General features: G+C 28.4%; 1 protein-coding gene across 1 annotated transcript in view; it reads left to right on the forward strand.

Moving 5' to 3' along the window:
• The first annotated feature begins 449 nt into the window (after window positions 1-449).
• Window positions 450-14,760, forward strand: part of LOC123305241 (alpha-tocopherol transfer protein-like) — a 35,543-nt gene continuing 21,232 nt past the window's right edge. The window contains exon 1 of the mRNA XM_044886905.1: window positions 450-753. Within this exon, the coding sequence (XP_044742840.1) occupies window positions 666-753 (88 nt within the window). The 5' untranslated portion in view covers window positions 450-665. The remainder of the gene's footprint in view (window positions 754-14,760) is intronic.

Genomic DNA, 14,760 nt, shown 5'->3' on the forward strand with positions numbered 1-14,760 from the left:
AAGATCCTACAGATGTTATTCATAACGCACAAACTGTTAAACATTGAAATATTGTATTCATTGTATTGTATTCATGGGAAACTCTTTATTATGGACGTGTTAACAATATAATAAATTTATTGACTACTTTCGATTGAGTCAAAATTCTTGCTTATGTGTCAAAACTTTTAAATTTAAACGCAACACTTAAAGGTTACGGGCTCTCTATTTATAAAATTTATTTTATTTGGTACACACAGTTTTTATATTTTATATTAGAGTACACGTTATGATAGATAATAAATATTTAATTTTATTCATAATATAATATTATTAAATATATATTCAACGGTTAGTAATTCTCAAATGTGATTTAAAAAATTAACTTAAGGTTGGAAGTTGTAAGTATACTTAACTTGGTAACTTACTTACTTAAACTCATACTTGCTTACTATCATTATTTGTTGACCAAACATCAACAAAACAACATATTATAAAAAATACCTGAGTGCTTAGTTTACCTGATCTCTATATTATTGTTTTGGTTTTGTTTTTATTTAATTTACTTTCATTAATTAAGTGTATTATATTTTATTTATTGTTCAAATATTTAAAATAAATATTAGTTACCGTGTTGTATTTTGCTATTTGTTTTATTCTGCATTGTAATTTAATTTTAAAAAAAAATGACTAAAGAGAATAACATGAAAATTACAGAATTAGATTCGGAATATAAACAAAAACAATTGGAAGAATTACGAAAACGTGTTTTAGGTGAGTTTTTTATTTGTAATAATTTAATTTTATCTTTTATCAATTTAATAATTTTTTGAATGAAGAATTATGTATGCTTTTTGAAAAATTTTATACTTTTATTTAACATCACCTGTTATTTGGGTAGTTAGTTCCCAACTTATACCACTTAAAGGTTGGTTATATGTATTTTTTATGTCAATGTGGATCAAATTTCGTATTCCTAAACGCAGTGATGAGCTAAACTCGCGCCCGGGCCACAATACTTTTTTAAAATATACTCGCAAATTAATTTAAAAAAAAATATCATAGGCTCAAGCTAGGCTTTAAATTTGAGACAAAAATATAGTTGAGAAAACAAGACTAGATTGTGAAATGTATATGATAATCTAGAATTAGTTCAAAAGATACGCATTATTTATCTCTAGCCAATTCTCCGGGCAATTTGCGGCGTCTTCTTACACGTATTGTTGTATCAATATTTCACAAAGAAACTTCGCTTTTTCTGTTGTCTTTTCACAGAGCTTGTCTCGAATTTCGGCTAGTACAGGCGCTAATGATTCAAGATCATATCTAACATATTATTTTTTCAAACAAATCAAGAGAGGAGATAATTTATGTAATGATAATGCCCTGCCAGTAGAAAAGACGTGCCATTTCTAATAAATAAATAGTTTAAAATATATTTCTGGCGCTCTTTGTGAGTATCGCCCGGGCATAATGAGCCCCCTTGCCCCCTTGCTATGCCACTGCCTAAACGTGTATCAATATTCCATGGATCAAATTATTACTTTTTGTTGATTTACAAAGATGAAAAGTTGAGGTGATGTATAAATCAGATGACAAAACGATATTTTGATGAGAAAATATGATATAAATATGGTGTAAGTGGTCAAAATCTAAATTGATTGTGAAGCTTAAAGCTTAAGTTAAATTTCACTAAAAAGAAGAAATAACAGTACACTTTCATAAGGTCTTTCACTTATTCCATTAGTTTTTGCAACAATATCTAATTATCTTTTATGATCAATTACTTTTAACAAGTGAAAAATAGTTGCAGAAATAAGTACAATTGTTTCTTTTTTTACGTCATGTAAGTAAAGAAAGATAGTTACTCCTAGGTAGTCACATGACTGATATTCCCATATAACACATACTATAATGTTCTAATATAATTTGCGCCATCACGGGTAAACAGTGGCGGTGGTTTCAACTTTTGTTCTATCTCTTATGGCTCACAAGATTATACGGAAGGGTCCAAAGTCTAATTGACCTATGTTTCTCATTTACGAACTTAACCTTACTTTTTATGAAGCACGCTCTATAGATTTCAGCTTGATATCACTTTTCGTTTGTGAGTTATCGTGTTAACGAATGGGCAGGCTGGTAAAACACCGGAAATAGACTAATTAGGTGAATTTATGAACGCCTATATCAACATTTTGTTCCTAGCATCAATATTTTTACAAGCTTGGGACTATCTCTAATGGGACTAAACTATGTATACCTTGATATATTTCATATATACATGGTATAACAATCTTACAAATCTTATTAAAACAATGGACAAGTAATTAAATATGAAATGGCTTCACATTCACATATCAAAGACATTTTTAAAAAAAATTCTTTTGTGCGAAGTTTTGACGCATACACTTCCGAAATTGGTTGTTTCCGGACACATTTTCCTTAAGACATACAATTCTTACATTTATTGACCTTTTGTTGAAATATACTTTGTTAATTTAGTTAAAATCATTTGTGTCCATCAAGTATTCTAAATATTATGAAAATATACACAAAGTTTTGTAAAGTTTGTAAAAATATTGCTCGTATTTTTGAATTATTGGTCATTAGTTTTAAAGTTGGTTAATTTGCTATACCTTCCGCACTAGATTTGTTCTTTAAAAAATAACGAAAATATGAGGGTGTCTTCATCTTAAATGCGCCACACTGTATTACCTAAATAGCGAAAAAGTATTTTTAAGTAAAGACCATTTTCGTGACTTTCTATCTACTAGATGTAAAATTTTTCAAGATTCACTTAAGTGAGTAAAATAATTTTGTAGTAAATACAGGAATCTTTTTTTATGAAAATATTCAAATTAATTGATTATTGATTTTAATTTAAATATTTAGATAAAAATATAATATTAAAGTAATGAAGCAATTATATTGTAATTAGTAATAATCGTAAATGTCACACTAGAATATTTTTAAATTTATGAGCAACTGTGGAATCAAGTATTTAAATTTTATGCTTATATCATCTAATGTTTATAAACAAGAACAAGTTGAAAAAAAAGAATTATATTTTTTTTAAAAGTTATTAATTGGTGACCCTTGAATTTTTATAAACAAAATAATTTATTAATTACCTTGCAATGCACAAAATTGAAAAAAAAACTGGTTGACCCAGTTGCGTGGTTTTATAATCAAAAATACTTTTATTTAATTTATAAATTTAAAAATAAATTTTACAATCCTTTGAATACTAAAGGTTAGCGATTATGTCAGGCGAATATGATAAGTATTTCCGATTAGATTGTAAGTGATATTTGAATTTTCCGGAAATGTATAAATAATGTCCCTTTTTTTCATTTTCGATGCCGAAAATTTTTATGCCAAATAATTATTTAATAAATTAAATAGAATAAGCGGTATTAGTTTGTCTCTAAGCGGTATTCGTTTTATTCAAAATTATAATAAAAAAAATGTATACCATTTATTTTTATACCAATAAAAAAACGGATTTTATTTTCTGTTGTTCAATTTTTATACCATGTATATGAAATATATCAAGTTATAGTAAGTTTAGTCGCAAGTTTTTAACGCTTAAAAATATTGACGCTACGAACAAAATTTTGGTATAGGTGTTCATAAAATCACCTAATTAGTCCATTTTCGATTACTAGTCTGTCTGTATGTCTGTCAACACGATAGCTCAAAAACGAAAAAAGATATCAGACTGAAATCATAGCGTGCTCAGGACATAAAAAGTGTGGTCGAGTTCGTAAATGAGCAACATAGAGCTGGAAGCAGTTAGAGCTGGAACGAAAGTAATCATGTAAAAAAGGGTTCTTAGAAAAAAATAAACAACTTCTGTTAGACACATTTTTTCGTTAACATCACTGTTTACCTGTGAAAGCGCAAATTATATAGTTTGTATTATAATGGAATATCATTTAAGTATGTAAGTATGTATCTTTCGTTACTTATATGATGTAAAAAAAAAACGATTGCGTGATCAAAACTGTCTTTACATGGTATTTTAACAATTAACTCAGTCAATTGTTTGTTTTCACTTATTAATTAAGAATTTAGTAATTCATTTTTGATGAAAATAATTTGTATACATAATACGAGTGATTTTTTCTAGATAGGAATGTTCTATAAATTATGGTGTCAATATTCAACTTTAGTAATTCCTTACATACGGAGGTGTAATAGTAATAGACATACGGAGGTGTGGGCTAGCTTCAATTGTTTCAAATTTAATATACTTTCAAAATGATAGTAGCAACTAATGTCAAAAGCTCATAGTTTGTGGATGGACCGTAAAAACTGATGAAAGTCCGAAAATTTTGCAGTTTTTATTATTATTCACGAATCTCAAGATAACAGCTGTAATTCAGTAGCCATCTCTCATATATAGCACAACTCCCTGTGCTTAAGAAAGTCTTTCTCAGACTCATTCATAGTAAAACAAAAAAATTTTGTTCATTGTTTCTCGCTAATTTCAATTATTTTATTTAGAAGGGACCTAAAATGTTTCAACCTTTAACCGCTCCAATTATTATTCTTTACCAATGCTTATTTGAGTTAAGGATTAGAATCGCTTGCTCGCTAACAATAATAAACCGCTATTGGAAGAGTTTTAGGTCTCTTTTGAGTAAAATGATTAGAATTACTAAAAGCCTTGATATTTGAATTATATATCTAAATTATTGTTTTTAACAAACACTTTAAATTTTTGCGTTTTGATATTGTATTTACACTTTCAACAATAATTTGCATTTTAATGACAGGTACTACCTACTAAAAGAGCGTAAATATTCCTGTAAATTATTCTTAATACCCATAGTTAAATAATCAATTTTAGTATTTATTATACCATGTATATATGAAATATACATAGTATATTAAGTTTAGTCCCAAGTTTTTATACCATGTATATATGAAATATACATAGTATATTAAGTTTAGTCCCAAGTTTGTAACGCTTAAAAATAATGATACTAGGAAAAAAATTTTGTCATAGGTGTTCATAAAATCACCTAATTAGTCCATTTCCGGTTGTCCGTCCGTCCGTCCGTCTGTGGACACGATAACTCAAAAACGAAAAAAGATATCGAGCTGAAATTTTTACAGCGTACTCAGGACGTAAAAAGTGAGGTCAAGTTCGTAAATGAGCATCATAGGTCAATTGGGTCTTGGGTCCGTAGGACCCATCTTGTAAACTGTTAGAGATAGAACAAAAGTTTAAATGTAAAAAATGTTCCTTAACAAAAATTAAACAACTTTTGTTTGAAACATTTTTTCGTAAACATCACTGTTTACCCGTGAGGGCGCCAATTAGGCGAAAATTTTATAATATGTACTATACTTGATTATCAGTTATGTATGTGTCACATGTTTGTATGTGTATTGTGATAAAGAAATCAACACTGACTATGCATGGTATTTCAACAATTAACTCAGTCAATTGTTTGTTTTCACTTGTTTTTTTACAACTCTGCTCGCTTTAAATTTCAATTTACATTAACTGAGAAACTCCAAATTTCCATTCCGATTCCTTCTTTTTTAATATTAAATTAACAATTAACTGAGTTAATTGTTGTTATACCCTGTCTAGACAGCGGTGAATATCAGTGTTTAAATAATTTTTAATAAATTTAGAGCAGATATATTTTAGAAAATGAAGACAATTGCCAATCACACTAGTCAGAAGATTAAGAAACAAGAATAAGTTGAGTGATTTTGAATATGTAAAAATAATCCACACAAGTTTCACTCACTATTTTTGCGGGATTATTTCTCTCTTTTTTCGGGTTTCGAAGCATTGCACGAATTTCTGTGCAATGACAAATAAGTCGTTACCCATTTAATTATTAAATAATTAAAAGACATTGATTTGTTTTGATCCAAAGACCATGCCAACGATTTATAACAAGTGACGCTAAAGAACACTAAATCATTCTTACTACAGTAATCTAAATGAATAGAAGCTATATAAATAGTTGCTAATTATTCATTGTTCTCATTGTTCTGTTATTTACTATGCTTCTATACAAATTCATAAACTACTCTATTGACTTAACCCAAATTATATCAATCATATCAAAAGTACGTTTTCACTTTCAAGATAAAAAAAAAACGATTCGAGAAATGCACGGAAAAAATCCGTGTGAGATGGCTGTTTTGATAATTTTAATACCAGCAAAAGAAAGAAATAGAAGACTTGGTTAAGTCTTCTTGGTTAAGTTGGTTAAGTAGGCCTTATTAAGGAGATAAAGGTAACACTTTTTTCACATGACTGTATCATGCTACATGTCTAAATAAGTAATGATGTACCAATATGACACCTGAACGAAATTTTCCTTACTTACCTTTAATAAAAGGCGAGATATAGGCTCCCAAAGTTTTGATAAAAGTCATTAATTTTATAAAAATAGGACGATGAAATTTGAGTGCCTTAGTTCCTGATTGCACTAGACGAAATCTTTGACTGGTAATCAAATCTTGATGCAGCCATCTCACACGGATTTTTCCAACATCTTCTGAAATATAAGTAAAAATAAAAACTCCACACTATAATTTTTTGAATACTTGAACCTTAACCAACGTATATCTCGATAACGAAAAGCCTTTGATCCAAGATTTACATTCACTTTGTTGACTTCCGACCTTCTTCGTTGACCTTCGATGCCAAAGTCCATATTTTCGGATCAAATTTGACTTTGAAGAATACATTTTATTTTTTCACAACAGATAATTCTTACAGGTCTGCTCTCGACGAAATAAGAATAAAAGTTCGTATAACATATACCCGAAGACGTTTCATTTTTATATCATGTATATGAAATATACATAGTATATTAAGTCTAGTCCCAAGTTTGTAAAGCTTAAAAATATTGATGCTACGAAAAAAAATTGGTTTAGGTGTTCATAGAATCACCCAATTAGTCCATTTCCGGCTGTCCGTCCGTCCGTCCGTCTGTGGACACGATAACTCAAAAACGAAAAAAGATATCGACCTGAAATTTTTACAGCGCACTCAGGACGTAAAAAGTGAGGTCGAGTTCGTAAATGAGCAACATAGGTCAATTGGATTTTGGGCCCATCTTTTAAACCGTTAGAGATAGAACAAAAGTTTAAATATATAAAATGTTCCTTATAAAAAAATAAACAATTTTTGTTTGAAACATTTTTTTGTAAACATCACATAATTAATTTACGTGACGTCAAAAAACAAACGATTGCGTCATCAAAACTATCTATACATGGTATTTCAACAATTAACTCAGTCAATTGTTTGTTTTCACTTGTTTACATAAACTTCGATAAGGTTTTGAAATAACACTAGTTGAATAATTTTTTTTATTTTTTGCCACATTATGCAAAATAACATTTGTTAAAGTTTTTGGGGTGCTGAATTCAATTTCGGGTTTCCTGATACATAAAATTTATGAAAAATTTTTACCTTAAAAAGGAGAAAATCCGTTTTTCGGCTGAAACATCAAAGTAAAATAATTTTATCCAATATGGATATTGAAAGCCTCCTTCTTTTCCACTTTTTCCAATATTTTTTCCTTATCAATAAATTGTATGGTATTTATTATAATTACAATATATAATTATATATTATACATACATATTGGAATTATATTATTTGAACTCATAATAAATAATATCCGTATATTATTTATTCATTGGACTTTTTTTTAAAAAAAAAACAAGTGAAAAGAAACAATTGACTGAGTTAATTGTTGAAATACCATGCATAGTCAGTGTTGATTTCTTTATCACATTACACATACAAAAATGTATAGACAGTGTTGATGCGCAATCGTTTGTTTTTTTGACGTCACGTAAATAACAAAAGATATATACCTATATTAATACATACTATAAAATTTGCACCTAATTAACGCCCTCGTGGGTAAACAGTGATGTTTACAAAAAAATGATTCAAACAAAAGTTTTTTATTTTTTTATAAGGAACATTTTTTACATTTAAACTTTTGTTCTATCTCTAACGGTTTACAAGATGGGTCCTACGGACCCAAGACCCAATTGACCTATGATGCTCATTTACGAACTTGACCTCACTTTTTACGTCCTGAGTACGCTGTAAAAATTTCAGCTCGATATATTTTCGTTTTTGAGTTATCGTGTCCACAGACGGACGGACGGACGGACGGACAGCCGGAAATGGACTAATTAGGTGATTTTATGAACAGCTATGACAAAATTTTTTTCCTAGCATCATTATTTTTAAGCGTTACAAACTTGGGACTTAACTTAATATACTATGTATATTTCATATATGCATGGTATAAAAACAAGGATATAGGAAAATTTTGAATGACTTTTGAAAGAGAATGAATGGTACTGTCTGATGACGTAAATTGTTTTGTGGGAAAAAATTACTTTCCGGTGTAGCCGGGAAAAGACTGTCTGGGAAAAGCCGAATTCCTCCAATATTTGGGGTAGAATTTCTTGTATTCAACCCCTAAAAAAAAAAAAACTTTAGAAACGTAGTATCATATTTCTGTGACAAAATTTATGCCAGCTACTGTAATTTTCACTTTCGGGATAGATTTTGAGTTATTGTTTATATTAACGTTTTTAATATTTATGTAAAGAATCTCAGATGCAATTCCAAAAAAAGCATACTTAATAGTACAAGAATTAGGGTCGACCTTCACCCATCTGTTTACCGAATGAAAGTTTATGAAATGTAAATATTAACAAATATTCCTGTAACGGGTTGCCTTAAAAAATATGGTCAAGACTATTTTTAATATAAATATCAAAACTTGGAAAGCTTGTAAACATTATTTTTGACCAATATTTTGTGGCCAATCATATGCCACCGTATTTGTAACAAAATTATCTTTATTTAGATATGCGAGTCAATGAATTAACAGATGCACGTAATTACTATTTTCAACTTGTATATATGGGATAATAGAGAATGAAAAGATCGACAATTCAGTCGCTGCATATTTCTTATGGCTTTTACTATTGAGCTGCTACATACTTTTATGACCAAAATTCGTTAGATATGCAAGTAAGAGAAAAATTTCAAAAGATTTTACTCTTGATATTTTCACTAAAAGTAGTCTTGACCGCTTTTCTTTAGGCAACCCATTACAGGGATATTTGTTAACATTTTATACTTCATAAAAAATAACATTCATTCGGTAAACAGATGGGTGAAGGTCGACCCTAATTCGGATCTTAGACTATAATCTCATTTTTGCTATTTTATATCTCCTGTATATATCAAAAACAAAAAGGCATTTTTATTTTTGAACAGAGAATTTCACCTTAATTTTTTTTTGCTATATTAATAATACCCCCAATAGATTTATTTATTTATCTACTTTGTGTAAAGTAGATAAGTGTATAAAGTGATCTCTATCTCTGTCTCTATATATTATAAATGCGAAAGTAAGCATGTTTGTTTGTTTGTTTCTTTGTTCGTAGGTTTGTTACGCTTTCACGCTAAAACTAGCGAATGGTTTTTAATGAAACTGTACAGCAATATAGCTCATACTTCAGAATAACACATGAGCTATAATTTATAAAGATGTATTAAAAAACTTTTTTTTTTTAAATTAAAAAATATAAGATTTAATCTGTTATTTACTATTTTAAATAATAGTAGTTTAAGGTTTAAAATGATTATAGATGAAGAAGATCTATAATCATCATTTGGAAATATAATTTAAAGAATTCTATAAAAATTTAAAATAGTAAATGTCAAACCATTCATGGGCAACTTTTCTGATATACTCAATGAATTATGACTATTTTACATTTAATAAAATTGAAAACTGTGCACATCAAAAGAGGTGGAGGCTATTAAGCGGTGTTTTTTACTTTTAAGCCCAGTGAAACGGGCGGGTATCAAGCTAGTTGTTTAATATTTATAAATAATTTTTGTGTACCAATCTTAATAAAGAAGGTAAAAAGTTAAGCGGAATAAGGTTGACATATGCTTGAAACTCGAAAAATAACTTTAAAAAAATGCTTCAAGAGAAAAAAGTGTAGGCGCATATACGCAGGCGCTAAAGCTGACCTAGATTTTCAATGTTCACTCTACTCCATAACTGGTAATCGATAGATGAAAACTTTAAATTAGAAAGTTGTTATTAATGAAAAAAGTAACATTTTTCCGCAAGCCGTACAGTTTAGGCAGAAACAGACTGAAAAGTTTTACCCAAAATTGTTTTTTCGTATCAAAATTCTTATTTCGTATAATTTTTAAAAAATTTTCCATTAAATCCAATAAAAATGAATTGTTTTTCTATAATGACCATTTTTGTTGGATGAACAAACGCACAAAGCTAGATTTTTGTTATCAATTACTGTCTACACTATTTGGTTTACAAAAAAATGTTTTAAACAAAAAATATTTACGTATTTACAAAGAACAACTTTTCTAATTTAAAGCGTTCATCTAATGTTTGTCAGTTATGAATCAGGGTGAGGTTTTAATTGAACTTGTAAACTTGGATCGAATTCGATGCCGGTATAAGATGTGTGCCTTTGAAACTAACATTTTCCATTTGAAACATTTTCCGCGATTAAATTTATTAATCGAGGTTCAAACATATGTCAATTTAAAAAAGACTGTATAAGATTTTCATTTAACTTTGAGATACTTTTCAGTAATTTGGTAGTATTCAGAGAACTCCACTCTTTGATTTAAGATCTTTTGTAATAGAGGTTTATATAGAAACTCTTCAATTATGTTTTACTATATTTCTGTGAAAAATACAAAAATTTAGGTAACCTTCCTTTTTAACCCCCGGCCCCGGTGTTATAACCTCTATGTGTGTGTCTGCCTGTCTGTGTAATTTAAAAAATTAGCGATTATCTTCAAAATTGGATCAGCTTGGAAAAGGGTTTAAGGAAAAAAGTAATTTAATGGAGAATGTTCTTAGATATTTCATTTGCGAGTTTAGGGTTTGTACCCGAAAAATTTATCGGAGGTTTTTTTAATCTTGTAAATTTCACATTTTTAGAGAATTTTACATATTTTAAATTTGATGAAAAAGTTTTGACTTTTTTTTAATCTCCAAACTCTTCAATATTTACGGAGATGTTAAAAATCATTTTTTAAAAGAAAATGCAACCCCGCCTATATTATTTTGTTATGATTAGCTGTATGCCAGACGTTTTGATTCTTTTGACTTTTTTCTGTATTTCATGACAGTGATGAATTTCGATAAGAATTAACTAAGTAACCCAAAACATAAGGCTAAGACAAAGGTACGATAAAATATGAGAAAAAATGGACAAACAAAGATTTATTTATCTTGGCTGAGGTTTTGGGTAAGAATTACAAACCAGGACATATTTGCATTTCTGTTTAGAGATTTGCAGAATATTTCAAAACATGAATTTAGATATCATTAATAAAACCAATTACAATAATTGAGTATATCATTGCATAAAAGAAAGTAAAATTATTCAAAAGTAAACTTTCTTGAAAATTTATGTTGTTATGTGGGTAAATACTATGATTACATAACAAATAAAATGCAAAAAAAAAAAATGTCATCCAGATTTACGGATGGTTGGTTTGAAGAAAATTCAAAAGAATTGCATATAAATAACGATAAAAATCTGATGAAAATAACGAAATTGATTTATAAGTATTTTTTTATTTCATAAATAATATTAATAATAATAATATTTTTGACATACTTAATAATACAACATTAAGCAATTTAGTAGTTTTTTTTTTAATATAATAATAAATTAACTCTTTCGTAAAAATAGCTGACTCGTAATAAAATTAAAAAACAAGTAATATATAGATTGAATGCCTTAAGGTGTATTATTTTAAAAACCACTACATAGTTATGTCTTTCAAGCTACCATGTCAAAACGAAAAAATGAAACATAGCTAATAATTTTTTAGCTATTTTATTATTGATTATTAATTTTTTTAAATGTATCGGTTCAGTCGTTTCCTATGGAAAGTTATTTAACAATTTAATATTGATTTGTTAAATATGAGATAAGAAGTACTTTTTTCACTCAGTATGCCTGGGAAAAATAATTCATTACTGCACTATGGTAGTAATGAATTCATTAACGCACTAATACCGTAATCAAGTCATTATCACAGTCCAAATAATAAAAAATTCGTAACGTAGGAGCTGCGTTAGTTAAGCGAATTCCCCCAGAGATTGAAAAAATAAACATTTTTCTTAAAATCGAATATTCCATTTTTAGTTTTCCAAGAATTTTTATTTCGAAAACTAAGCGCCTAGAGAAAAGTGTGGCACTACCTTGCCACACACAGACACACAGACAGACAGACAGAAACACATAGCAGTCAAACTTATAGCACCAATTTATTTGGTTCGGGGGGGGGGGGTTTAAAACAGCCAAAAAATAAGATTAAAAAGAGGTCTCGCCTCATCTATGCGTTTGGCATTGCTGGGGTAACTTCATAGACATTATAGAGTTGGTCTTAAGCGATTTATGCGTTTTATTAGTTGATTTAGAAATATTATATTCACATGAAAAGTTTTGATATATTCACATGGTTTTTAAAACAATAGGATATTTATAAATTATTTATTTAATGTTTATTTTATTTAATGTTAATTCTCGTAATTCACATTAAAAAAATAGGTGTTTTAAAATGGTTAAAAATATGTCAAGGTCGGTTAATACCATACTAAATAATGCATGTTTAGACTTAAGAATGCGTTTATCGGAAATAACAAGCAAAAAATGCAAGACTACAAGAACTGTACACATATCTATATAAATTAATTGAACTTGCAATTATGACTAAACTAATAAAATTGTATTACCTTCAATTAGAGCTGTTTTCATGTAAATAAAAGAAGTTAAGAATAAGGGGTCATTAATTAATTACATAAGCATTTTGGAAGGGTTTTAAAAATCTATTCATGTGCTTATATGGGGGGAGATGTTAAACCCTATCTTACATAAGATTTTATGAGTTTATTTTATTTTATTTCCGTATTTTGGTCATTTATTTGTATTCTTTACAGTTTTAAGTAATGCTACTGAAGAGGATTTCCAAAGCAATCAAAACCGGTCTAGCTGATAATTCTAAATAATAATTTTATAAATCTAACTTATAAATATTTTATTGTAGGTCCTGTTAGTGCTTGCAATATTTTTAAAACAATCAAAAAGTTTTGTTTTAGTTTTCGAAAATTTCGAAAATTTTCAAAAGTATTTTTCCGAAATTTGTTATTGTTTCGAAGTTTTGCTCTGAACCTATGAACTGACGAAGTTTTGCTCTGAACGTGGAACACCAAATTTTCCGGAATATCGGAAAACGAAATCCGGTACATTGGCGTTTTCTTTTCTTTAAGATTTACCGACAAGTGATCTTTTTTGTTTGCTAAGTTACTTCGCAAATCGTATTATGGAAAGATTTATGTTAAATTATTTTTTATATTTAATTTGGTAACAATTTTTTCACTTACTTGACTTTTCAGTTGAATTGATAATAAATAGTCGATTGGACGAGTCAAACCTTATGGAAACTGGATTTCGGAGCTTTTAGTATATTGTATATTTCGTCACTTTGAAAAAAGTTTCCATGGCTACAAAACTCGAAGTTTCCTAACTCCAGCATAAGTTCATACTTTTATCACATAATAGTTTTTATAGGAGTATCAAACTTTGGCATTTCGAGGTCCCCAAAGTTAAATCTAATATCAAATAATATTACGGTTGGTAGCTCAAGATATTGACAGTTAGCAGCTTTAAATCAGCTGCTAACTGTCAAGGTTTCTGAATTCAAATATGTTTTCAAAAAAATGATGTTGGTAGTAGGCGAAAGAACAAAATAATTATATTGGTTTTATTTCTGTAAATGCAAATAGTTTTGTTTGACTTCTGTAATTTAACGGTTTATGCTTTTTATGGCTTTCCATTAGGATTGCACTAAGGTATAGTTCCTAGCAATGTTAGTCATAGCTGCATACCCCGCTCCTTCCCTTTTTTTGCCTTATCCGATTATTATGATATATTTTGTATAATGTGAATTGATAAATTAACTAAGTTCTGACAATAACTTCCTAAGTCATTCGGAACAATTCTATCTATCATTTGCGTTTTCTACTTTAAATGTTGCGGGTAGACAAATTTCTAAGTCATCCGCAAGACGACAATTAATGATTAATTGTTAATCTATTGAATTTAAAAACGTACAAATATATTTGTTATACGTAACGGTATACCGTTAGGTTTAAAGTTTTAAAAGGTTAGGTCAAAAGGTTTAAGGAGAGATTAATTACCAATTAAGGACGGATAGATTATTTAAAATTTACTGTCCTGTGTTTATGAATTGTATGTATATCCGTCAACAAATATTTATTTTTAGAGGCCGTCATCTTACAACCAAGTTTATAAAAAAAATGATTTAACCTACAATATGAATATTAAATTTAACATTAAAAAACTCTGCTAATTATTTCACTAGAACTTTTATTCACATTCTCATTTATTCTTAAAATATATTTTTGTTCTGTCTAAAAATTTAAGAACCAAAATGTACAAATTCGCTTCAACAACTTTTTGACAAATTTCATATTTATCCGGTTAAAATTTAAAAAAATATGAGTGAATGTTTCTGACGTTTCTGACATATAACGATTTAAAAAGTTGGAAGAGTTGTAATCGTTATAACATGTTTAATTACGCCACGTACATCACTGAAGCTGTAATACAAGTAAAAATACTTTTCCATCGGTCCCTGTAACCTACATAAATGCAATTTTTACTTACATATAT

This window comes from Chrysoperla carnea, chromosome 1 (assembly GCF_905475395.1).
Source record: "Chrysoperla carnea chromosome 1, inChrCarn1.1, whole genome shotgun sequence".
In the NCBI taxonomy this organism is placed as follows: domain Eukaryota; kingdom Metazoa; phylum Arthropoda; class Insecta; order Neuroptera; family Chrysopidae; genus Chrysoperla; species Chrysoperla carnea.